Source organism: Myotis myotis, unplaced genomic scaffold, assembly GCF_014108235.1.
Source record: "Myotis myotis isolate mMyoMyo1 unplaced genomic scaffold, mMyoMyo1.p scaffold_m19_p_11, whole genome shotgun sequence".
NCBI lineage: Eukaryota > Metazoa > Chordata > Mammalia > Chiroptera > Vespertilionidae > Myotis > Myotis myotis.
In genome coordinates this window covers 1,515,407-1,540,640 of record NW_023416315.1, presented here as the reverse complement: position 1 = coordinate 1,540,640, position 25,234 = coordinate 1,515,407, and the positions used below count along the sequence as shown (strand labels likewise).

The 25,234-nt window shown below is 63.8% G+C and overlaps 1 protein-coding gene across 8 annotated transcripts in view; it reads left to right on the top strand.

Annotated features, from left to right (window-relative positions):
* The window catches only part of DDC (dopa decarboxylase), a 40,679-nt gene that overhangs the window by 10,262 nt on the left and 5,183 nt on the right, over positions 1-25,234 (top strand). For 7 of the 8 annotated variants that reach the window (XM_036327220.1, XM_036327221.1, XM_036327224.1 and 4 more), the window contains 10 exons: positions 477-702; positions 2,728-2,841; positions 5,069-5,188; positions 8,499-8,633; positions 10,185-10,328; positions 14,608-14,674; positions 16,008-16,102; positions 18,928-18,995; positions 24,763-24,839; positions 25,033-25,052. In XM_036327220.1, coding sequence (XP_036183113.1) covers positions 502-702; positions 2,728-2,841; positions 5,069-5,188; positions 8,499-8,633; positions 10,185-10,328; positions 14,608-14,674; positions 16,008-16,102; positions 18,928-18,995; positions 24,763-24,839; positions 25,033-25,052 — 1,041 coding nt within the window. In that variant the 5' untranslated portion in view covers positions 477-501. The remainder of the gene's footprint in view (positions 1-476; positions 703-2,727; positions 2,842-5,068; positions 5,189-8,498; positions 8,634-10,184; positions 10,329-14,607; positions 14,675-16,007; positions 16,103-18,927; positions 18,996-24,762; positions 24,840-25,032; positions 25,053-25,234) is intronic. The other variant, XM_036327227.1, reaches the window with a different exon arrangement.

Sequence of the window (25,234 nt, the reverse complement as noted above, 5' to 3'; positions counted from 1 at the left end):
GCGCTGGCCTCAGCTGACCAGCAGGGCAGCGTGGGGCGATTGGTCACAGCCTCCAGCTCCAGAGGCATTTCCCCGCCGTCCACATTCAGAACAAAAGCGCGCCTGAGCCTGGCTGGTGTGGCTCAGTGGTTGAGCGTCGACCTACGAACCAGGAGGTCACGGTTCAATTCCTGGTCAGGGCACAGGCCCGGTTGGCTGGCTCGATGCCTAGTAGGGGGCGTGCAGGAGGCAGCCAATCCATGTTTTTCTCTCATCATCGATGTTTCTCTCTCTCTCTCCCTCTCCTTTCCTCTCTGAAATCAATAAAAATATATTTAAAAAATTTTAAAAAGCATGCCTGATGGGGACCTGGTAGTCCTGGGCATCGGGGGCACTGCCCAGGCGGCCCCAGTGGTCAGCTGGCTCGGACGCGGCCACTCCCGCGTAGAGGTGCTGTGCTGCCCCGCCGATCAGTCCCCCGCCCCCGTCTCCTACAGGTTCTCTCTGAGGAAGCCCCTCACCATGGACGCGAGTGAATTCCGGCGGCGGGGGCGGGAGATGGTGGACTACATAGCAGACTACATCGAGGGCATCGAGGGGCGCCAGGTCTACCCCAGCGTGGAGCCCGGCTACCTGCGCCCCCTGATCCCCAGCTGCGCCCCCCAGGAGCCCGACGCCTACGAGGACATCATGAAGGACGTGGAGAAGGTCATCATGCCGGGGGTACGTGGTCAGGTCGGGGGGGGGGGGTGTGAACGGGCGCCTGCGGCCAGGGCCGTCCACACGCGGCACCTCCCCTGAGCCTCACGGCCATCCCGCTGGCCAGCAACCTGGTCATTTCTAGTTTGCAGCAGAGGCCACTGAGCCCAGAGAGGGTAGAGGACTAGTCTAAGGCCTCACAGCCGGTGAGCATGGAGCCAGGATTGCAGCCCGATCGGGGCCTCCAGGGCGGTGCGTGTGGCTCCCAGGCCGGCCCTGCTCGAGCCGGTGGGCGTGACAGCTGGAGGGGCTGGTTGGAAGTCCCGTTCCCCCCCCCCCGCCCTCCCTGGCTCCCCACCCCCCCACGCAGGATGGAGCACACGCCTCCCGCTTCCTGCTCGCCAGGGGTCAGCGCCCTCAGAGCGGCGGTTTGTGGATCTATGTGAACGGGGGGCATGGGCGGTCTGTCCAGAGTCACAGCTGGCTCGGTCTCCGAGAGCCGGGACAGGTGTGGGCAGAACCCCGGGCCGGCGGTCCTGAGGGGCTGACGGCTCTGGGAGGAAGGAAACACACTGGGGCTTCCTGTCCCCACAGTCAGTCTTTCTCCCCTGCCGGGAGGAAGTCCCGGGGCAGCGATGGGCAGGAGCCCCTCAGGCCCTCCCTCCCACACCCTGGCAGCCTGGGGGTGGGGGGGCAGGGAGACCAGCCCCGGGACCTCACAGGCACGCTCAGCTCACCTCCCCCGGGAGAGTCCTTGACATTTGCGCCCCTGACATTTGCGCCCCGAGCCAGGCTCAGCGCTGGTTGCCGCCTGCAGGCTGTGCAAACACCCTGAGCCTCAGCCAGCCCCGCCGGGGCATGCGCTCAGGTGAATGTCAGGCTCCAGCTGTTGGTGCTCAGACTGCCAGCACCTCCTTCCCGGGGCGCCACGGCCAGGGTCCGCGGTCTCGGGGCCCCGGGCGGGGGTCGGGACAGGCCGCTGGGCCCCGTCTCCTGGACGCCTGAGAGCTACAGCCCCGCGTGGGGGCGAATGACATCCCCGCACCCTCCTCCCCAGAGGGTGTGCTACGTGCTGGGCAGGCCGGGCACAAGAACACATTAACGAAGCAAACCTGGGCCACACCCCATCTCCACTCCTCCCTTATCTCCTTCCCCAGACCCCGAGATCGCCCAGCCTGGCCCTCGTCAGCACCTTAGCTGTCCCCGCCCAGGACTCACAGGGCAGGGGACAGAGGGCAAAGGGCCGGAGGAAGGGCCTGAGCAGGAGAGTGTGGGTGGCAGCAAGACCACCATCAGGCCTTTTAAAGTGTTTTATTTTATTAGTATTATTATGAGAGGCCCTGTGCACAAAATTCGTGCACTTGGGGGGTGGGGTCGTCCCTCAGCCCAGCCTGTACCTCTCACGGTCCGGGAGCCCTTGGGGGATGTCTGACTCATGTGAGTCGGGAGAGGTCCTGCCACTGCCGCTGCGCTCACCAGCCATGAGCCCGGCTTCTGGCTGAGTGGTGCTCCCCTTGTGAGAATGCACTGACCACCAGGGGGCAGCTCTTGAATTGAGTGTCTGACCCCTGGTGGTCAGTAAGCATCATAGTGATTGGTCAATCGCCGTTTGGTCAATTTGCATATTAGCCTTTTATTATATAGGATTACTTCTTTTTTTAGAGAATGGAGGGTAGGGAGGAGGGGGAGAGAGAAACATAGATGTGCGAGAGACACATTGATTGGCTGCTTCCCACACACACCTCGATGGGGGTGGGGATGCAGCCTGCAGCCGAGGTACATGCCATTGACCGAGAATCGAACCCGAGACCCCTTTGTCCGAGGGCCAATGCTCTAACCACCGAGCACCCGCCAGGCACCATCAGGCCCTCTCACATTTTCCCGCCTAGACCTTAGGAGACAGGCTTCTGACGCGCTGGCCTCCCGACACGCACACGCCTGCCGGAAGCTCCAGCCCTGGTTGCAGCCACGTCCCCGCCGTGCGCACGGGGAGCCCTGGGTCCTGCGCTCCGGGGCTCCTCGCGCCGAGTGACCGCCGTCCCCCCGCAGGTGACCCACTGGCACAGCCCCCGCTTCTTCGCCTACTTCCCCACGGCCAGCTCGTACCCGGCCATGCTCGCCGACATGCTGTGCGGGGCCATCGGCTGCATCGGCTTCTCCTGGGTGAGTGGCGTGGCCGGGGCCTGCCCGGGGGACACGGGGACACGGCGCCCGTCCTCAGAGCCCTGGGGGGGAGGGGGCGGAGAGGGTAGTACCTGGTGGGGCAGGACGGGGTCAGCCCTGGAGAGGGTGCCTGGTGGGGAGTGGAACCCAGGGAACTAGTGAGACAGAGAGCTTTCTGGAAAAGTCAGCAGCCACCCAGGCGCTCCTGCCCGGCCGGCTTTCTCAGAGCCGCGGGGTGTGGGCTCAGACCTCGGCCCTGGGTTCCGCAGCCCGGCCTGGGAATGCACGTTTCCACCAAGCGGACCACAGGGTTCCATAGGGTCTGCAGTTTGGGAAATGCCACTGCCACTGCCCGTGTCCCGTCCGCCTGCTCCCTGCCCGGGCTGCTGTCCCGGGAGAGGGTCCCCATCAGGAGCCCCTGGGGCAGCTCCTGCACCCCACACCCATCCAGGCCCCCCTCGTCTGGGGACCAAACGCTGGAGAGACCCCTGCCCAGCGGGGAGCCGGCCCTGCCTCCTGGCTCCCTGCTCCCAGCACAGCCCCAGGGAGACCTGCTTCCATGCGGAGCCGGCACGGAGCTGCCCCACTGGGTCCGGGTCCCGGTGGCTCGCCCACGGGGACCCCACCGCTGGGTCTGCCCTGGGGCCCCTGCACCTGGGGGCCGAGGGGGCCGCTGGGGTTGGCTGTGCCGACTTGGGGGTGAGGCCTGAGTTAAGAATGCGGGTGCCCAGCCCCCACCCCCAGCTGTGCAAAGTGCAGGCGGTGATGTCAGCCACGCCGGGATCTCCCCTCCTCCCCAGAGCTCCCCGGGCGGCCCCTGCCGAGACCTGTTCCCTCCCCCCGTTGGGCAACATGACACCTCTGCCGGGGACGGGGACGGGGACGGTCGGGGGGCCCGCTGCCTGCCCAGTGCTGACCTGCCCGCCCAGCACTGACCTGCCCTCTCAGGGGCCCGAGCCCCCTCTGCGGGGCCAGCAGCCCGGGCGCAGCCACCGTGACCTGGACGGCCTCGCTCTGTCCCTGCTGGGCTCCCGGCCTCGGACGCAAGGTCGTCTGTTCCCTTAGAGACGGCGGCAGAGGTCACAGCTCTGCGGGTCCAGAGCCGCCCTGTCCCTTCGGGCGACTTGGCCCCTCCCTCCTGTTGTGTGTGCCCTTTCTGGGGACAGTCAGACCTCCCTGGGCTTGTCAGGCTGCTGTCTGCCGGGACCGACCGCCCACCGCGAGGCCGGATCCCGTGGCCACGCTGGCTTAGCTGGGACTGGGGGACCCTCACCCTCAGACAGGGCCGAGGGGCAGAGAGGGTCCCGCCTGCTGTCACCAGCCGTGCGCCCCCGAGCCCCGTGAACCCCACGCTGAGGGGGAGGCGCGGCCCAACCCGGGTGCGGCCACGGCCACCTGCCCCCAGTTGCAAAGCCTGGAGAGCTTTTAGGACACCAGCTCAGGTGTCGAAGGCAAGGTCAGAGCCACCAGGGCCCCACACCCAGCTCCCGAGTCAGGCCCACGCAGCTCAGTGTGACCAGCCTTCCACAGGAGGCAGATGCTGACAGAGCGCGCACACGGTGCCCGCACCCTGCGGCAGGGTCATTGCCGGGGGCACTGCGCCGCCCCTGCCACTCTGCCCCGAGTCTCGGGCAAAGGGGTCCCTGTTCAATGCGTCTCCGGCTTCACAGAGCAGCGGGGGTGGGACAGTTTTTAAATATATTTTTACTGATTTCAGAGAGGAAGGGAGAGAGAGAAACATCAGTGATGAGAGAGAACCATGGATCGGCTGCCTCCTGCACGCCCCACACTGGGGATCGAGCCCGCAACCCCGGCCTATGCCCTGACTGGGAATCCAACCGTGACCTCTGGGTTCATAGGTCGACGCTCAACCTCTGAGCCACGCCGGCTGGGCCTGGGGTTGGACGATTTTAATCCGGGTTCCCTGGCGGATGACACCCTGCAGCTGTGCATACACCAGCCCCCAGAGAACTGAGGCAGACAAGGGGGAGGGGCGGCACCTCCAGGAGCCAAGTCTTCGGGTGGGGACGCCCTCGCACACAGACACATGGCCTCCTGGGCGGACCTGGGATTGGACCTGGCGAGCGATCCTCTGTTCTCAAGTGCAGACATGGGGGTTCTTGGGGCCCAGAGCGGCCCAGGGACGCCTCCTGGAGGCAGGGCCTGTGCTGCTCGGTCCTGGGACCCAACAGGAAGCTGAGGGCAGCTGGCGGTGCTCCTCCCACAGGCGGCGAGTCCGGCGTGCACGGAGCTGGAGACAGTGATGCTGGACTGGCTGGGGAAGATGCTGCGGCTGCCCGAGGCCTTTCTGGCCGAGAAGGGGGGCGCAGGGGGCGGCGTCATCCAGGTGAGGCTTGGGGGGAGCGGGGGGGGGGTCCCCTGGGCCCGGCCACAGCGGCGGGGCTGGCCCTCTGGCTGCCCCTGGTGTTGCTTCCGGAGGAAGCCCCGCTGAGCCGGTGGGAACACTGGGCCTGGTGGGGGCCGGCGCTGTCTCTCGCTCCCGCAGGCCCTGCGCGTAGACACAAGGGCGGCTGTCCCCTCGCAGGTGCCCAGGGTTAGGGTGGCAGCGACTGGCACGTGCGGGGTCCCCGCCACTGGCCACCATGCCTGCGCCCCACCCAGACGTTTCTCAGTTAATTCTGCGAATTTGGGGCCATGTCAATACCCCCATTTTGCAGGCCGGGAGACTGAGTCACAGAGCAGCAGAGGGCGTGCCCTCGGGCCCAGTGCCAGCTCCGGAGCTGGGGGCAGGGCCACTCCTGTCCGACCACAGAGCCGTGGCTCAGCCCCACACAGGCTGCCCCCAGCCGACGGGGCCGCCATGGCCACACACGCTGACGGCGTCCACAGATTCTCCATCTGCCTTTCTTTTTTTAAATATATTTTTATTGATGTCAGAGAGGAAGGGAGAGGGAGAGAGAGAAACATCAATGATGAGAAAGCATCCTGGATCGGCTGCCTCCTGCACGCCCCCCACTGGGGATGGAGCCTGCAGCCCAGGCCTGTGCCCTGACCAGGACTCGAACCCTGACCTCCTGGTTCAGAGGTGGACGCTCAGCCACTGAGCCAGCCGGCCGGGCTCCGCTGCCTTTTCTGTGCATTGGCTGAGCTCCTCCTCCTCATGCCCGTGGGCCTGTGAGCACGGCTGGGGGACAAGGCACCCATCTGGGGATGAGGCCGCCCCGCAGGGCCACATGGGATGCGTGCCCGCCCCAGGGGGTCTGCAGGGCACACGCCACGGAGGGGCAGGTGGGACCCACCGGCCGGCCGGCCGAGTTCACTCTGGGGTCGGGCGTGGTGACAACAGTGGAGAAGCTCAGCTCACTTGGACGGAGGGGCTTCTTCCTCCAGACGGGTCTCCGGGGGCTCGGGCCGCGCTGAGGCGGCAGCTCTCCCGCCACGGGACCCCGAGAACCAGAGGCCTCGCGCGGGGGTGGCCACTGCGCAGGCAGCCGGGCTCCCAGTCCCTAGCTGCCCACCCCGACGGTCTCTCAGCCCCGTCTGCACGGGGCTGTGGGCTGGAGTCCAGCTCGGCGCCCTGGAGAACGGTCCCTCGACTTCTCTGGTTTCTAGAAGGTTCCCCCTCCATGGCCACTCCCCTTCCCCGCCTCAAAGCCGCTGAGCTCCATCTCGAAGTCCTTCCTCCCTCACCGCCCTCGGGCGCAGATGGTTCTCCCGTCCGAGGGCCCTGGTGACGAGGTGGGGCCAGGCGACAGATCATCCCGCTAAGCCCTGTGCCGAGCCTCTTAACGTAATCCCATCAGCCAGATCCCTGTCCCCGTGCGGCCAACAGGCCTCGGCCCCGGGGTGGAGACACGGCACCTTTGGGGGCCCTTATTCCGCTGGGCACGTCCTGTGTGGGGTGACCTGGCCTGTCGGGGCGGTGGGTGGGCTGGGAGTTGGCCTCCTAAGGGGCCCCTCAGGCCATGCTGACCAGGGATCCCACCCGCTTGGCTCAGGGCCCTGTGCCGTGACGGTGGGACTCCTCCGGGCCCCGGGCCCCTGTGGCAGCTCAGACCCACTCCCTGTCCTCCATCTATTTTTTAAAAATATATTTTTATTGCCGAAACCGGTTTGGCTCAGTGGATAGAGCGTCGGCCTGCGGACTGAAAGGTCCCAGGTTCGATTCCGGTCAAGGGCATGTACCTGGGTTGCGTGCACATCCCCAGTAGGGGGTGTGCAGGAGGCGGCTGATCGATGTTTCTCTCTCATCGATGTTTCTAACTCTCTATCTCTCTCCCTTCCTCTCTGTAAAAAATCAATAAAATATATATATAAAAAAATATATATATATATTTTTATTGATGTCAGAGAGGAAGGGAGAGGGAGGGAGAGGGAGGGAGAGATAGAAACATCCATGATGAGAGAGAATCATCGATCGGCTGCCTCCTGCACGCCCCACACGGGATGGAGCCCATGCCCTGGGCATGTGTCCTGACTGGGAATCGAACCCTGACCTCCTGGTTTATGGGTCGATGCTCAACCCCTGAGCCGGCCGTCCAGGCTGCCCTCCATCTGCCTCAGTGCTCTGAGCGGGAGCCCAGGAAGATGTGCCCGGGAGGCGAGCCGCGCTTCCCAGCCTGACCCGCTTGCAGCAGGGAGCAGCAGGGCCATTCGCCCAGGCAGAGCAGAGCGTTCCCGGACAGGGCAGCGTCCCGGTGGTCAGGTCAGCAGCCGGCCCCGCCGTGGCTTCCCTCCTGCCCCCACGGGGCCTGTGTGCGCCGCCCCGGCTCGGCCTGGCAGGCGCCCGGGTGGAGGCGTCCGGAGCTGCGGGTACATCTGTTATCTTTTCCTTAAAGTCAGTTCCATTGTCCAGAGAGAACGGCCGCCTGCGGCTGGTGGGAGTAACCCTGGCTCCTGCGGGCCCAGGACTCTGCTCCCCCTGGGCTCCTGGACCCGGGCAGGTCTGAGTCTGTACGGCAGGAAGCGCGTCCGCCCTCCTGGCTGACAAGGCTGGTTGGGGTCATTTGCTGAGGCCCCCCGCCCCCCGCCCCCAGCTCCAGGCACAAGGACAGGCTCCGGCCAGACTGCGGGGACCCGCGCCCTCCCAGCCCTCCCAGCCATAATCACAGCCTCCGGCCAGCGCGGCCTCTGAGGCAAATGTCAAATCACCCTCAGCGCTGGCCAGCCGGGCTGCAAGTGGCCCCTTAATTGGGTCTGAAAGCTCTCGCAGAGGACCAGCTGCTTCCTGTGGGGGGGACCCCGGGGGTGGGGCGGCCATGGCAACCTTTGTCTCTGTGACTGGGCAGGATTCATGGAGCTCCCAGCAGGGGAGCGGCCCCCACCGCCGGGGAGCCGGCTTCCAGCGCCGGCCCCCCAACCCGCTGACCCCTGGGCCCAGCTGGCGGGGGTGTCATGGGCTTTTCTAAAATCACTCTTTTTTTTAAATAAATATATATATGTTATTGACTTCAAAGAGGAAGGGAGAGAGAGAGAAACAACCATGATGAGAGAGAATCATGGATCGGCTGCCTCCTGCATGCATCCCACTGGGGATCAAGCCTGCAACCCAGGCCTGTGCCCTGACCGGGAATCGAACCCTGACCTCCCGGTTCACGGGCCGACGCTGAACCCCTGTGATTTAATAACGCGCCTCCTCCGTCTGGGCCCAGCTCCTCTGCTGTGCTCTGAAGCGCGTCCCACCGTCTCTGATTCAGGGAAGCGCCAGTGAGGCCACGCTGATGGCGCTGCTGGCCGCCCGGAGCAGAGCCACACGCCGCCTGCAGGCCGCCCGCCCGGGGCTGACGGAGGCCGCCGTCATGGAGAAGCTGGTGGCCTACGCCTCCGACCAGGTCAGTGTGCTGTCCGCCCCGAAGCTCCAGCCGCCGCCAAGATCTGTGTTTCATTTCATTTCGTGTCAAATCAAATCAAAACAAGACCCTGCAGCCTCCTGTGAAACCTCAGACCGTCCCTAAGGGGTCAGGGAGACACCCCTGTGCCACGGAGACGCGCGGGCTGCAGGGGCGCTGAGTCAACCCCGCGGAAAAGGAAGCCCCTGTGAGGTGACGGTGACCAGCCCCGGTCGCCCGCCCGCCGCCCCTGAGACCACCTGGCCCCCTCAGAGCGGCCGGGGGCCCGTGGGACACGGACTCAGAGCCTGGGCTCCTGCCCAACCTCCGTTATTTTATTTTTATTTTTTAGATGCATTTTTATTGATTTCAGAGAGGAAGGGAAAGGGAGAGAGAGATAGAAACATCAGTGATGAGAGAGATTCATTCATCAGCTGCCTCCTGCACGCCCTGCACTGAGCGCATGTGCCCTGACCAGGAATCCAACCATGACCTCCAGTTTCATAGATCGACGCTCAACCGCTGAGCCACACTGCCCGGGCCCAGCTCCTTTAGTTCACGTTCTGTGATCTCTGAGAGGTTGTGTACATCCTCTGAGTCTTTTCCACCATCCAACGGGGACAAAAGCTCGTGCCCGGGGGTCCCGCTCCCCTGACGAGAGGCCCAGCCGACCCAGGGCCAGGCTGGAGGACGCCGCACATGAGGGCTGTGGGTCCACTGAGCAGCCCTTGAAAAGGGTTAAAAAAAAAACCACCCAAATGCAGAACAAGCAGGAGGAAGGAGAACGGAGCTCGTGGAGGGAAACTGGGGTCGAAAGGTCAGCGGAGCGGGGCCCCGCCCGCAGGAATGTGTGCCCCGCACGGCGCTGAGTGGGTGCCGCTGACAGGCTTATCTCCCTGCCTTTTTAACCCGGGCCTCTCAGCTGGGAGAGCTCGGTCCCAGCTCATCCATATGTGTCTCCCGAAATAAACGCACTGCCCGCCCGTGCCTGGGCGCGGCGTCCGGAGGCCTGGCGCTGTGTGGTCTGGTTCGGGGGAGACACCTGGAGGGGGGCTCCGTGGCGCCCACTGCCCTGTCTCCCCGAGGGCGTGAGAGAACGTGCTGTCGGTGCTCGGCACCGAGCTGCTGGACGGGTGGCTGAGAAGGCGGGGGCAGCCTCTCCCAGGGGTGCTGTGAGGAGTCCCCATGAACAGGATCTGGGGGTTTCTCGGTTCTCCCCAGGAGGCTGCGTGGCAGGCACCGCCCCAGTGCCCAGGAGGGAGGGAGGGAGGGGGGCTCTTCACACCGGTGAGGACCAGGGGCTTCTGTTCCGCTGGGACCCCCCAGCCAGCCCGTGCCTGGGGAGCAGGGCCGTGCGGGGCTGAGGGGCTCAGTGTTGGGGGGTCTCCGCAGCTCTGGGGAAGCTGCAGGCGAGGGCAGCCACTGGGCCGGGACAGAGCGGGCCAGGATGTGCCCTCGGGCGGGCGGCGCGGGCCTGGACGGTGGGCGCGCCCAGGGCCAGGGCGCAGGGCCAGCGCGGGCAGCCGGCCGGCCTCACTCTCCTGCTCTCCACAGGCCCACTGCTCCGTGGAGAGAGCGGCACTGATCGGAGGGGTGAAATTCAAAGCCATCCCCTCGGACGGCAAGTTCGCCATGCGCGCGTCTGCCCTGCAGGAGGCGCTGCAGCAGGACAAGGCCGCCGGGCTGGTTCCTTTCTTCGTAAGTTCGGCGGCGCTGGCTGCAAAGGCCCCTGGGAGCCGGCGAGGCCTGGGCGCCAGGCCGCTCTCCAGCCCTGGCCGGCCCCTCCTCGCCAGGCTGGAGGAGGCCCGTGTTCTCCTTCCCCTGCACAAACCTCGGAAAGCAGTGAGCCGGACCCCCCCCCCCGGGGCCCCGCGGGGGGAGGGCCTCATTTCCTGTTCCTGTAAGGTGACACCGCGGGACCACAGTCTGATGGTTCTTTGTTCGAGGGGCCGAGGGGCCGAGGGGCCGAGGGGCCGTACCTCCCAGCCCAGGAGCGCGGAGGCCCTGGGCATAGGCGATGTGCGAGGGGAGGAGGCGGTCGGCGTGGTAACGAGAGCGTGGGGACTGTCACCCCGACATGGCTGGGCAGCAGGCGGGTGCTGTGTGGGCACAGCACTGGCCCCGGGTGTTCACCGGCTGCACGCTGGCATCACCCGGGGAGCTGAGAGGTGGCCCGATGCCCAGGCCCTGCCCGGGTTCCGTTTCACCAGAACCTCTAGGGATGGGGCCGGGCATCAGAACTGGCACTGCCACTGAGGGTCCTCGTGTGCCCAAGGACGGGACACGCTGCTGGGTGTGTGTGTGCGGGGGGGGGGGGGGTGCTTGGCTCTCAGGCGTGTCCCCATTGTCAGAGCAGCTCCTGGGGGGCAGGTGTGAGTGGCCACCGGCTTGTTATCTGAGACCAGTGACCAAGGGCCTGTGAAGCCAGAGGACGGGCCGCCCGGGCCCCAGAGGGCAGCGGCCTGAGCCTGGAGCACTAGAGTATCCGGTGGTTATAGCTTGCACGTGCGTGACAGCTCTGCATCTGGCCCTCTTGTGCCCACGGGGAGCACAGCTCTCAGTCCCGGCTCCGTGGAGAGCCCGGTGTGCGCTGGGCAGGTTGGCACCGGGCAGGCGAGCCTTCCCCTCCAGGGGGCGCGGGGCCGCGCCGGTTTCCTGGCTTCTCTGTGGTTCGCCTCCCACCTGCTAAGGTCAGGCCAGAGCGGGGGCAGTGCCCGCCGGGGGCACATCTGAGCGAGCAGGCAGACCGCGGGGTGAGGCGGGCGGGGGCACAGGGAATGGAACGTGTCCTCCGCGGCAGGACCGACCGCCGGGGGCTGTCAGCCTCGGCGCCAGCCTGGCTCCCCTCCCCCCGCGCAAATGTGATTACGCTTCTGCTGAAATCAGGTTAGCGCCGCTCACGGAGCCAGTAATCAGAGCCCCAAGCGGAACAGGTGCTGGGAGTTAAAGTGGCTTCAGAGAACCAGGGCAGCTGACTCCAGCACCCAGACAGGCAGAGGGCTCCTGGGCCCCTCCACCCAGGGCCCGGGCCCCCCCGCCCACCCCGCTCCCCCTGGGCTGAGGGGCTGGGGCTGCCTGTCAGGGACTCTGGCATGGCCCAGGGCGCTGGGCTCTTTTCCTGGATGGGCGATGAGTCCATCTCCGTGTGTCCTTGACGCGCCCCCCCCAGCCTCACCTGGGTCCCTGTGAAGTGGGGACCATAGGTCCAACACATGAGGTTGTGTGGCGACTGGCTGTTATGGCACCAGGCCCGGGCCTCGGAAACATGACCTCTTCCTGTCCCCCGGGCCGCCGGGCGAGGAGGCGTTAGTCACGGAGCAGCGGCTGCGCTCAGCACGCCGCCCCGGGGCCTGTTAACTCAGCTCGTCCCGAGGCCAGGCACGCGCTGTGCCCACCTGAGCAGATAGAAAAGGCTTTTAATTGTTTTTAAAAAATCAAATACTTTCTATCGAATTTAATATTTACGTCATTTGTAATAAGTTATGTAACTTGCAAACAGAAGCGACTGCACTGAGGCCGTCACAGCTTATCTGAGGAAACGCGATGGGAGGGCAGGGGCCGCCCAGCGACCGCGGTGCGGCCCTAAGAGGCTCTGAAGGTGGGGACGTGAAGTCCCAGCAGCACTAAGGTGGCCAGGCACCGGGCGTCTGAAGGGCGTCCTGTAGCCCCTCCTTTCAGGACGCAGGCGCCTCAGAGGCCCGAGCTCTGCTCACGAAGCCGGGCTCGCCCACAAGGATGTAGCGCAGGTTGTGGCCAGGGAGGGCCGCGGATCCCGGGGACCCACCTCCCCTGAACTCCCGTTCAGTGGCCCACCTGGTCCCGGGGGACGCAGACGTGGGAGCAGGTGGCCTTGGCCGTGCAGGGTGGGCGCGCGGGGAGGTGCGGAGGAAAGCGCGCGGAGTTGGGCAGCGGGGCAGGGGGCAGGGGCCAGGACCCAGCCGGTGGCTGTGAGGAAACCCCAGCCCAGCGAGCCCCCCGCCCCCGTGCCCCAGAGCCAGCCTCTACCCGAGTCGTCTGCCCAGGTGCCTGGCGTGAAGGTTGCATGTCCATCGTGCCTCTCATCCATGTTTGTGGTCCTTGGGGATCATGGGGACCCTGCTGACCGGGAGGACCGCCCCTCCCAGAGCCAGGAAAGGGCTCCCTGTGTGGAGCCTCCAGTGCAAACCTCCGGGGCCTGACACTCAGGGCCACCCCCCCAGACCCCCGAGCTGTGCACCAGGCAGCAAGGGGCTGTGTGTGGGGGTGTGTGTCTCTGTGTGCGTCTCTGTATGTGTGTGTGTCTGTGTCTGTGTGTGTGTCTTTGTATGTGTGTCTATGTGTGTCTCTCTGTGTGTATGTGTCCATGTGTGTCCGTGTGTGTCTGTGTATGTGTCTAAGTGTATCTATGTGTGTCTGTGTGTGCATGTGTCCATGTGTGTCTCTGTGTGTATGTGTCTATGTGTGTCTGTATGTGTCTGTGTGTGTCTGTGTGTCTATGTGTGTCTGTGTGTGTCTGTGTCTATGTGTGTCTGTGTGTCTATGTGTGTATGTGTCTATGTGTGTCTGTGTGAGTCTATGTGTGTCTGTGTGTCTATGTGTGTCTGTGTGTGTATGTGTCTATGTGTGTCTGTGTTTCTATGTGTGTCTGTGTGAGTCTGTGTGTCTGTGTGTGTGTCTCTGTGTGTGTATGTGTGTCTGTGCGTGTGTCTGTGTGGACCAGCCTCCACTCCGCGGCCACGGAACAGCTCGCCTTAGTCACTCCTCCGCCTGCTCGGCCTGCCTCTCCCGTGCCTCTGGCAGGAAGCCCAGCCAAGGCTCCTGCCCACGCCCCCCCTCCGCCCCCTGCGCAGCCCTGTGCTCCCGCGTGGCCCCGCACGCCTCTGCCTGGAGCGTCGGTAACAGGCTGGCTTTTCAAGGCCATGGCGGCCGACCAGGCCTCTCCAGGCCCGAATGATGATCGAGCCTTTAAAGCAGCTGCCCCGCCAGGCCCAGCGTGGCCGACTCCATGGGGCGCGTCCCCGAGGCTGGTCCCCACACGGCGCCCCAGGGCCGGCGGTGGCCTCTTCCTGCCCCGGTGGGGGCCACGCTGCCCGGCTCCCAGCTGGGGGGTGCGCAGGAGCCGAGCCCCAGGGCTGCCAGGCGCTGCCTCCGCTCCGAGGGGCACTCGGCGTTCAGCCACAGGCAGGGGTCGCGGGGCCGCTCCAGGCCTCAGGGTCCGACCTGGGTTTCCAACCTCCCTCAGTGAAGGCCACGGGCCTGGGTGGCAGCCCACCCTGTCCCCCCTAAGGAGGATTTCCGTCTACGGACCACTCGGGAGCGCCGGCCGGCCGGGCTCTGGTCCACGCGACGCTGCGTGCAGACAGGAGTGCCTTCCGTAGCGCAGCACGATGTCTACCGTCTGAGAGACTGGGAGGCAGCACCTGGCCCGTGTCCCGCTGCGGGAGGTTCCCAGCCCCACATAGAGATAGACAGGGACCCTGCGCCCTGCTGGGTCCCCAGGGAGCGCCGCCTGCACGTGGGGACCATGGTGGGTGTGTGCCCCCCCCCACACACACAGATACACACAGACATACACAGATGCATACACATAGAAACACACATGCAGACATACACACAGATATATACACAGAGATGCAGACACACGCATAGACACACACACACGCACACACCAAGCTGAGGAGAAGCCGAAGGAAGGACACCCCGGTGTTCTTGGTAGTGACGTGTGAGAGCAGAGGGAGGGGCACAGGCGTGGGGCGGGCTCACTCCTGCCCTCGGCACCGCGGGGACCCTGTGGGTCTCTAGCCTCAGCCTGGCTCCCGGCTGTTCCTCCCCACGGGGTCCGTGTGCCATCGCTTCTGGCGAAGACCTCCGTGCCTCAGACCCGCGTCTCCCCCGGCGGAGGGTCCCCGGCCCCGCGTCCCGGGCGCTGGGCCGCTGGGCAGGGGGTATGGCAGTGACCAGGTGGGGCCTGAAAAGGTCGTCTGCTTTGTACGCCCAGGTGGTGGCCACCCTGGGGACCACGCCCTGTTGCTCCTTCGACCACCTCTCCGAAGTGGGCCCGCTCTGTGAGTACCACCCCTCCCTCCCTCCGCAGGGCTCCCAGGGGTGTGGGCGTCCACAGACCTTCAGGGCTCCCTCCAGAGTGTGACTTACATCAGAACAAACAGCATCTCCTTACACCAGCGGTTCTCAGCCTGCTGGCCCTTTAAATACAGCTCCTCACGTTGTGACCCAACCATGAAATTATTGTCGTTGCTACTTCATCACTGTCATGGTGCTCCTGTTATGCATCGTCACGTCAATATCTGATCTGCAGGATGGTCTGAGGCGACCCCTGTGAAAGGGTCGTTCGACCGCCCAAGGGGTCACGACCCACAGGTTGAGAACCGCTGCCTTGCACAATAAAGTGGACCCCAGCGTAGTGCTGCTTCACGCTGGGAAGGCTTGCAAACGCTTTGTATGTTGTTGTGGTGGTGAATCCTCACCCGAGGATATTTTCCCATGGATTTTTAGGGAGAGTGGAAGGGAGGCGGGGAGACAGAGAGAGGCATCGATGTGAGAGAGACACATTGATTGGTTGCCTCCGACCAGGGCCAGGGCCTGAGGAGCCTGCAACCAAGGTACGTGCCCCTGACCGGGATCGAACCCGGGACCCTTTGGTCCGCAGGCCAATGCTCTACCCACTGAGCTATACCAGCCTCGGCCAAAATGCTTTGTATTTGCCACGACCCAAACCGCATTAGCTTGAGCTCCCCCTGCAAACTCCGAACAGGGGCTGCCCTCACAGCGCGGCCGAGCTGTCCCGCACTCGTCATTTCTTAGAGGGCACCACGGCCAGGCTGCCCCCGCAAGAATCGCCCTCCCCGCTCTCGTGCGCGCCCGGGGGGGAGGGCCGCGTAGCTGCGGACTGAGAACCATCAGCCCTTGAGCAGTCTTCCCCGTGTCTCTTCCCGCTTCCCGAGACTCCTGGCCATGGCTAAGCAAGTCCGTGAAGTGATTAGCAGAGCAATGCCCAGAGCTCCGTTCCCCAGAGGAGGGTCTGAGAGCCTGTGTTAAGGGCCATCTCCCCTCCGCCCCCACCTGGGGACTCCAGGTTTTCTCATAGAGGCTCAGGGTCCGCCTGGAGGCCAGGGGCCATCGCGTCCATCTCCCCGCACTTTCCGCGCATGCGCTGAGCCCTGGTCTGTGCCAGGCGCAGCAGGCCTTCGTGCAGGCCCCTGCCCCCCGCTTCCCTGCCTTCGAGGGGAGCGGCTCCGAGATCCCAAGACCGGCTAGTGATGGGCTGTGGGCTGGGACGAGTCGGCGGCCAGACCCCACGTGAGCCCCACGCCCGCCCCCCGCGAGCCCCACATGAGAAGGGCTCCCATTTGGGGACTCACACGTCCCTCTGGTTGCCAGGTAACTGGGAGGACCTGTGGTTGCACGTGGACGCGGCCTACGCGGGCAGCGCCTTCATCTGCCCCGAGTTCCGGCACCTCCTGGACGGCGTGGAGGTAGGTGTGCTCCCTACAGAGGCCACCTTAAAAAATGTGCTTTGATTGATGTCAGAGAGGACGGGCGAGGGAGAGAGAGAGAAACATCAATGATGAGAGAGAATCATGGATCTGCTGCCTCCTGCACGCCCCTCATGGTGATCGAGCCCACAACCCGGGCGTGTGCCCTGACCGGGAATCGAACCCGGACCTCCTGGTTCCTAGGTCAACACTCAACCACTGAGCCACGCCGGCCAGGCTGATGGGCTACTTTACTTTATGTTTTTTGTTAATCCTCCCCTGAGGACATGTTTCCATTGATTTTTAGAGAGAGTGGAAGAGAGGAAGAGAGAGAGAGACAGAGAAACATCTATAGGGTGTCCCAAAATTCACGCAAGAAGTAATTTTGATAGAAAACATAGGCTTATAATTAAAATTGTAAATTTTTTATCGATTCATAAAGCATACAGTATAGGGTTATGGATGGAATAGCACATTGGGTAAATGGCCTCCACGGCTTAGCTGGCACATACACAAAGCCGTGGTCTTCATTGGTTTTCATGGTCCCTGCTCCTGGGCCATAATTGGTACTTGGTGATGCTTATCAAATTGAAGGGATTGAAATCAAAGGGCAACAGATATTAGAATCTGATTCAATAAACCAAGTAAAATTAGGCTTTTATTTTTTGTTGTTGTTGTTGTTAATGCTCATGCAAAATTCAAATCTTGCGTGAATTTTGGGACACCCTATATGTGAGAGAGACACATCGACTGGCTGCCTCCTGCACGTGCCCTGACTGGGGCCGGGGATCGAGCCAGCAACCGGCAACCGAGGTGCGTGCCCTCGACCAGAATCGAGCCTGAGGCCTCGCAGCCTGTGGGCAGCTCACGGGCAGGAAGTTCCTCCCGCCAGGACCCAGGTGTCAGGAGCAGGACTGAGGCGGTGTGTCGGGGAGGAGATGGGGCGGAGGAGCCACGGCATCCGCTCTGTGCTCAGAGGCAGGGCTTCAGCGGCCTCGCCGTGCACGGGCGCAGGGGTGAGGGCAGGAGGCCGCTCGGACTGGCTCCCCTCCCGCACCCTCTCCCCACTCCCGAGCTGGGCTCCGAGGGGTGTTGTCGGCGTCAGAGGAGTTAGTCGCATGTAACGGGCGGACCGCGCCTGGCAGTCAGTGCTGGGCGAGCATCAGACGCTGAGTAATTGTCGCCAGGCCTCGGGGCCGGTCTCGCTCTCATGGCACGTGCCCCTCGATTTTCTAATTTCCAGTTGGGCCTGATCATGCCCTCAGGCCAGGACAGCGGGGCCGGAGGCGCAGAATACCAAGTCCCCGGCTTCCAAAGCAGCCATCCTGTTCGTGCCGCGGGGAGTAGCACGGGCGTACGTGGCCGTCACGTCCACCCCTGAGTCCCTCCTTCACTCAGGGATGATGCCTTGACCACTGCGTGCGTGCGAGGGCTGAGTCAGTCCCCGGGCGGACACGGGGACCCCGAGGTGCCTGTGAAGACGGGGTGCCGAGGCTCTGACGGCGGGGTGCTGACGCCCAGCTCGGCAGGTCCCGCTAACGCCGGCTTTGCTGGGTGCTGGGACGTGAAGAATAAACACCTTACGTGGTGTGTGGCACCCACCCCTCCCCAGGCCCGGCTTCCCCCAGCGCCAGGGAGGCAGGGCGGGCGTTGGGGGGTCTGGGTGCCTCCCCCGGGCCTGGTCCTTTCTCACCACCAGGTTTAGGGTTTCAGACCTTTTCCTGCGACTCCCTTCTCTGCCCCATGAACTCGGGGTTTCGCCTTTCACGGGGTGCCTCCCTGTCACACCCCCGTGGCGGCGGCCCGCCAGCTGGGTTCTATCAGCGCAGACAGGATCTCGCGCCCGGCCCTGGGGTCGGCCTCCCCCATCCCAGGACTCGGTCCTGCCTGGCGACCACGCTCAGCGCGGCGCTCAGATAAGGGCTGCAATATCCTGTCTGGGGCCTGGGGGAGATAAGAGCCGGCCGTCAGCGGATGGAGAGCGGGGGAGCGGGGGCTGTTAAACAGAACCGAGCAGAGCTAATAACACGCTGGCAGGCGGCCTCCTCCCACCTCGCGCTGCCTTTGATCAGCAAACGAGACCCCTTGTCATTTCCTGTCTCTTTCTCGCATGATTTTTATGGGCGCCCGGGAGGAAATGAAGCTGTGCCCCGAGCGGGTGGTCAGCTGACCACGGCCCCCCATGCTCTCACCTGCCCCCCCTCCTGCCTCCTCGGGGCTCATCCTGGAACCACACGGAGGGGCCCCGGGAAGAGTTCCAAGTCCTCCATTAGGAGGCCGGCCGGGCAGGCCGTGCCTGGCCGCGTGGTGACTGATTAGCCCTGTGGCGGGCCCGGCCTCCAGGTGCACCCCGTCCTGCCGTCAGTCAGGGGAGGGCAGGCGCACGTTTTGAGAAACACAGGGCTGAGCAGGATGGTGCTGGAGCCCGCAGGGCGCCCTCGGGCCCTGGTGGCTAAAATCTCTCATTTTCTGCTGGACACTGTGGCGGGGCCCACAGCCGGGAGGGGCCCGCGCCAGCTGTTTGCAGCTGGGCCTGCACCCCCTGCCCCGGCCCCGCCTTGCCTGCCCGAGCCCAGCCCCCATGATCCGCGTGAGCTTCGTGTGTCATGGGTGGGTGTGCGTGGTCACCGCCCCTTGAACTGAGTGGAAAGCGGCCGCCCATGTAAGTCACAGCCCAGAGGCCAGGCTCCTGCAACCCCACGACCCCCCGGCCTGGTCCCCCGGTTCAGGGGGAGCCCGCCGCTGGGTCCTCTGCGCCGGCCCCGCCTGGTGGCGACGCGAGTCACCCACATGTCCCCTCTTTTGTTTCCTTGGCTTCTGGGCAGTTTGCAGACTCCTTCAACTTCAACCCCCACAAGTGGCTGCTGGTGAACTTCGACTGCTCGGCCATGTGGTGAGTCACCACCGCGCTGCCTAGCCCCGCCCGGCCCCGGGAGCCAGAGCCGCTGTGGGCGTGGGGCCCAGTGGGGCAGCAGCTCCTCCTCGGCCACCTCCCTTCTCACCCTGCAGCCCCTGCTCGCGCCCCTGGCGGCCACGGTGGCCGAGGGGGCCGTGTACTCAGAGGCCCAGAGGGAAGAATCCGCCCCGGCAAAGCTGTGGTGGGATTTGCCCGCCTTCACAGGAGGCAGACGCAGGACTGGCTTCCGGTCCAGCAGCCTCGGTGCTGCTCCCGGTGTGGTCGGATCTGAGCCCAGGTGCCGAGGAGCCGGCGCTCTGCTCCCCAGGCCGGGCCCGGGCCCTCGTCACGGCTGTGCCGGCCCGGCTGTGTCTGCGCGGCTGGGAGCGCAGGCAGCGGCCGGGAGCTCAGGAGGGGCCGGGCGCTGCTCCGTCCACGCGTGATGCTGGAGGAACGCCGTGGGCGGGGCACGGCCACCAGGCACGGGCTCCTGGGAGTTTGAGAGGGACAGTCTCGCCGGGACTCCCGGCGGCTTCGCCAGGCCTAGGCCGGTGATCTCACTTTATCTTAGTGTTTGGTGTTACTCCTCACCCAGGGGTATTTCCCACTGGTTTTTAAAGAGAGTGGAAGGAAGGGGGGCAGAGAGAGAGAGACATGGATGTGAGAGAGACACACCGATTGGTGGCCTCCCGCACACGCCCCGACCAGGGTTGGGATCGAGCCTGCAACCAAGGACGTGCCCTTGGCCGGAACCAAACCTGAGACGGTCGTCCACGGGCTGACGCTCTATCCACTGAGAAACACTGGTCAGGGCCAAATGGCCTTTTATTTTTTAACGTAATCGCCTCTTTAAAAGCTCCATCTCCAAATGCATCGCAGTGAGGGGTTCCCACGGCAGCTCATTCTAAACCCTGTCCCGTTAAGTGATGCCTTTGCACCCTGTTTGTTTGAATCTCGGCAAACGTGGGAGTCTCTGCTCTCACTGCACCCAAACCGCCCTTCCCCGGGCCTCCTCCTGCGAAGTCCCTCTCTGCACATCGGCGGGGACGAGGTCAAGGTCGAGGTCAAGGTCACCCTGCTGACCTGGGCCCCCCGGGACCTGGGCTCAGCCCTCCATAGCCCCGCTCCCCAGGGGTCCCGGTGGGTGAGCAGCCCCGCCCAGACCCAGGGCACGCGAGGAGGAGGGGCCCGTTTCCCTGGAAGGGGACTGAGGTGGAGCACAGCGGGCAGGAACCGAGTGGCCCCGTCCCGGGCTCGGGGGCCTCCGCCGCGGGCCACGCAGTCTACGCCATGCCAGGCTCAACGCCAGCCCGGTTCTGTGAGGAAGGAAACAGACCCGAGTTCCCGGCCGTCTGGGCAGAGGGGCCGCCTGCCTGCGGATGGGCCAGGGGCCCGCGTCCGTCCTCCCCGGCGCCCGCGCCTCTCACTCGCAGCGCGACCCGACCCGGCGCTGCAGGAATCTTACGTCTGACGTGACCCCGCTGCCCGGTGGCTCTCTCCTGCCTCTGTCGTCATCCCTGCAGCCCGGCCCCAGCGTCACGGGGTGGCTTTGCTGTCCCTGCCTTAGGGACGGGCCTTCGGGGTGCGGATGCTGCTCCGACGGGCACGCCATCCGGGCCGGCACCACCGACAGGGTGAGCCGCCGCGGAGGGGAAGCTGGTAACTGGTCTGAGGAAGGAGAGGCAGAGAGAGAAGTATGTGCAGGTCCTTCCGCTTCAAACCCACCCTCTTGCAGGTCACATCCACCCTCTTGCAAAAGCGTGAATTTGAAGTGGAAAACCTGTATCTCAGGGACACCCCACCCCGTGGATCCGGGACAGAGGCACAAGCGCACACACTTACAAACGAACACGTGGGCACTGTTACAATGTATCCTGGAGGACGAGGCAGCCCCGCCCGCCGTGGACTGAAGGGCCCCGGGTTCGATTCCCGTCAAGGGCATGGACCTTGGTGGCAGGTTCCCCGGCCCTGGTCAGGGTGTGTGCAGGAGGCAACCAGTCGATGTGTCTCTCTCACACCGTTGTTTCTCTCTGTCTCTCCCTCTCCCTTCCACTCTCTCTAAAAATCAATAGAAAAATACCCTCGGTTGAGGGGGAAAAAAAGGAAAAGGAATGAGGCAGAATCAGGCCCCGGTTCTAGTTCTGCTTTTGTTGAACCCGACACAAATTCCATTCTCTCTCTCTGAGCCCTGGACCGTCCTGGTCTGGGGCCAGTGTGGGCAGCCTCGCGGCCTTAGACAGCAGCGGGCGCAGGCAGCATCTCCCGCCCGCCCGGTGGCCGGCGCGGTGGCCGCTGAGTGCGCGGTCCGGTGGGTCGGCAGCGTGCCTGCTGAGGGCGTGGACAGCCGTGCCTCGAGGCGTGGTGGTGGCGAGGGGGCAGAGAATGGAGCCCGAGGCGCGCTCAGGGGCTCTCCTGCGCCGTCCTGAACGTCCCCACGATCCGCATCCACCCCGAGAGGCCGCAGCGGTGACGGGCGGTGTCCCCAGCCATAGAATGGAGACCTGAGGAGGCTCGGGGGCCCCTGAGGGAGGGCGGGTGCCCCCACACGCCTGAGCCGAAAACAAGCAAACACGTACGCGGTAAGTTTTTATAGATGTGCTGAGAGGCTCTGCTGCCACCCAGACAAGCTAAAAAGGGGTTTCTATTTTTCATTGCTCTCCGGGCTTTTTTCCATTCCTTAAGCAGCAAGTGCCCCTCCGCAGCGCCATGAGATCTCACCAACGCTGGTGACCCTTTCTAAACACGGAAACGGACGAGGTGACGGACGCTTCCAACCCCCGCCGTCTTTTTTTAAAAAATATATTTTATTGATTTTCTACAGAGAGGAAGGGAGAGGGATAGAGAGTCAGAAACATCGATGAGTGAGAAACATCGATCAGCTGCCTCCTGCACACCCCCCACTGGGGATGTGCCCGCAACCCAGGTACATGCCCTTGACCGGAATCGAACCTGGGACCCTTCAGTCCGCAGGCCGACGCTCTACCCACTGAGCCACACCGGTCAGGGCAACAACACCCGCCGTCTTTACAGCCACAGCAGACACGTCTCCCAGCGGTTTCCTTACTCTGCTCAGCTGTTCAGTGTCCGCTCGGCGTTTTGCATCCTTTCTATGCAATGTCTCTCTAACGCCAGGCGTCCTCCAGAGAAAGTCCCACCCCACACACACCCAGGCACATGGATCTGCCTCTCAAAGGGGCTGGATTGTTCTTCCAAAGAAAATTAACTTTTTTTTTTTAATCCTCACCTGAGGATATTTTTCCATTGATTTTAGGGAGAGTGGAAGAGAGAGGGAAAGACAGAGAGAAATATTGATGTGAGGGAAATACATCGATAGGTTGCCCCCCTGCACGCACCCTGACCAGGGCCTGGGCCGGGAGGAGCCTGAAACCCAGGTACGTGCCCTTGGCTGGAATCGAACCCAGGACTCTTCAGTCCGCAGGCCGACGCTCTATCCATGGAGCCACACCAGCCAGGGCTGCAATGAACTGTTATCAGGGAACGTGTCACCGCGCTTGCCCGCTGCTGCTGCTCAGAGTCCTTTTGTAGATTTAGTGACTGCGGGAGACCCCAGCCCTGTGGTGCGGGCGAGGCTTGATGCTAGAGCTTGTGCTTGGCCGGTTGCACGGTTTCCCCGTGACCTTGTGGGTTCTTTGGGCTCTGCTCTTGGGGCCCGTCAGTAGCCTGAGTCTTTCCAGCTGTTACTGGCCCCGAGAGGTAACCCAAGCCCTCGTCAGGGGGCCTATGCCAAGCTGCAGACTTTTAAAGACGACATAAGGCCCGGCTGGTGTGGCTCAGTGGCTGAGCATCGACCTGTGACCCAGGAGGTCAGGGTTCGATTCCCGGTCAGGGCACAGGCCTGGGTTGCCGGCTCGATCCCCAGTGTGGGGCGTGCAGGAGGCAGCCCATCCATGATTCTCTCTCAGGATGTTTCCATCTCTCTCTCCTTCTCCTTTCCTCTCTGAAATAAAAATATATATATATATAATAAAAGAGAGGACGTAAGAGGCCTTGCTTGTAGCAGAGCACAGGGTCCTCTCCCCGTCCGTCCACGCTGAGTGTTGGCAGGAGCTGGCGGGCGGCATGACCTTGAGATGCCCTTGGTGCCGCTTCCACCCAGGTGTGGGCTGACGCTCTCCCCGCCCCTGGGAGCTAGGGGGCCCCACGCTGTCCTGTCCCCGCAGCGGAACCGTGTCTAACAGTAACAGCAGGAGGGCGACGAGCAGGATGTGCCCACTGGGTGGGTGGGCCCCGCTGTGGCAGGGAACGGGAGTGAATGGGGCCCCCCAAAACGATGCCACTTAGGCTTAAACATCTTGAGTTTGTATGTTGTTTAGAAACGTGCACATCAACACCATAGAGGACGGAGGGATTTGTGCGGAGAATTCAGAACGCTGGGCGTGATGGAGCCAGGCAGTTGCATGGCGCCCCCTGGGGGCGGCGAGGGGAAGGACAGGCGGTTTTGCTCCGGTTTCCTCCTAAGCAGCCCGGTGGATGTATTACTATCCGTATCTGTTTTAAAACCACAGCTTTAACGCTGCACAATGTTTCCATTATTTATTATTCATTTTTAATCCTCACCCGAGGATATTTTCCCATTTATTTTTAGGGAGAGAGGGAAAGACAGAGAGAAACATCGATTGGTTGCCTCCCGCACGTGCCCTGACCAGGGCCCGGGCCGGGGAGGAGCCTGCAATCCTGCCACGTGCCCTTGACCAGAATCGAACCCTGGACCCTTCGGTTTGTGGGCTGACGCTCTATCCACTGCGCCAAACCAGCGAGGTTTCTAGTTTGCTCTCAGATCATCTATTTGCCACAAAATTGCTTCAAGGTGGTGCCCATGCTGCCAAAGAACCCGGGGTGGGTGGTGGTGGGGGGAGGCATTATCACAGATCCCCGTCCCTGTGGGAGGTGTGGCCTGGGCTTTCACCGTGACCATCACCCCGATGCGTGTTCCGGGGGACACACAGGTGCAGGAGGGCTGAGGTCTGGGACAGAATGCCCCAGGCGGTGTCACCTGCTCCCCACCAGCCCTCTGCTCACCCCGCACACACCAGGCACCCTGAGGCCAGCGCTGGGCCTGGAGGGACACAGGGGATAAAAGCCACGACCCGCGGGTCCATGAGCAGCTCCCCAGCATCGCCGTGTAGGGCCTGGAGTCTCCCCACGGAGGTGCAGTTGGCTAACTCATTGGCCGCTGGGGATGGACTCAACCTCCAGCCCTCTCCCCGCCTGGAGCGTGGGGAACGGGGCGCACAGCTCCACCCTCTCCCCAGGACCCGGTGTTCCCGCGGCCGCCCCTCCTAAGCGAGGAGACACCCTCCTCACGGCACAGACTCCAGGGGATTTAGGCACCGTGTGCCGGGGACCAAGGACAAAGACCAAATATTTATTCTTTTTCAAACTATATACATATGTTTTTATTGACTTCAGAGAGGAAAGGAGAGAGAGAGAATCATGGATCGGCTGCCTCCTGCACGCCCCCCCACTGGGGATCGAGCCCACAACCCGGGACTGTGCCCTGACCAGGAATTGAACCATGACCTCCTGGTTCAACCACTGAGCCACACGGGCCAAATATTTATTCTTCCTTATACCTCCTGCCCCAGGTGCTCAGAGCCAGGGCGGCGGGAGCACAAAGGCAGGGCCTGTGCGGAGGGCAGGGAAGGGGTCCCGGAGCAGGTGAGGCGCTGGGCCAGGTGCAGGGCACAGGGGCCGAGCGGAGTCCCCCGAGAGGCCCTCTGAGCTGTCGCTGTCCCTGAACCAGGGTGAGGAAGCGCGCGGACCTGACCGGAGCCTTCAAGCTGGACCCCGTGTACCTGCGGCACGGCCACCAGGACTCGGGTGAGCGCCTCGCGGTCCGTGTCTGCCCCCAGGGCTGCGGCAGGGCCGTGCGCGGGGCCACGCACAGCTCAGCGTTTCCCGCAGGGCCCTGGGCACCTGGGTCCAGAGGGGGCGGACTGACCGTGAACGGAGAAGTTAGGCCTGTGACCCCGTGTGTCTGACCGTTTCTCTTCTCTTCCTCTCTCTCTCCCAGGGCTCATCACTGACTACAGGGTAAGTGGTCGCTGCGTCCCGTCCCTGCAGCGCAGGGCCCTGTAGTGCAGACGGGAGGCGGGGCTGGGCCTGTGGCAGCCCCAAGCCCTGCTGGTCCCTTGGCCTCGCATGATGGGGGTCCCACTAGAGGACACGCCCTCCCGCATCCTGACAGCAAAGGAGGCCAGGCCAGCAGCTCCGCT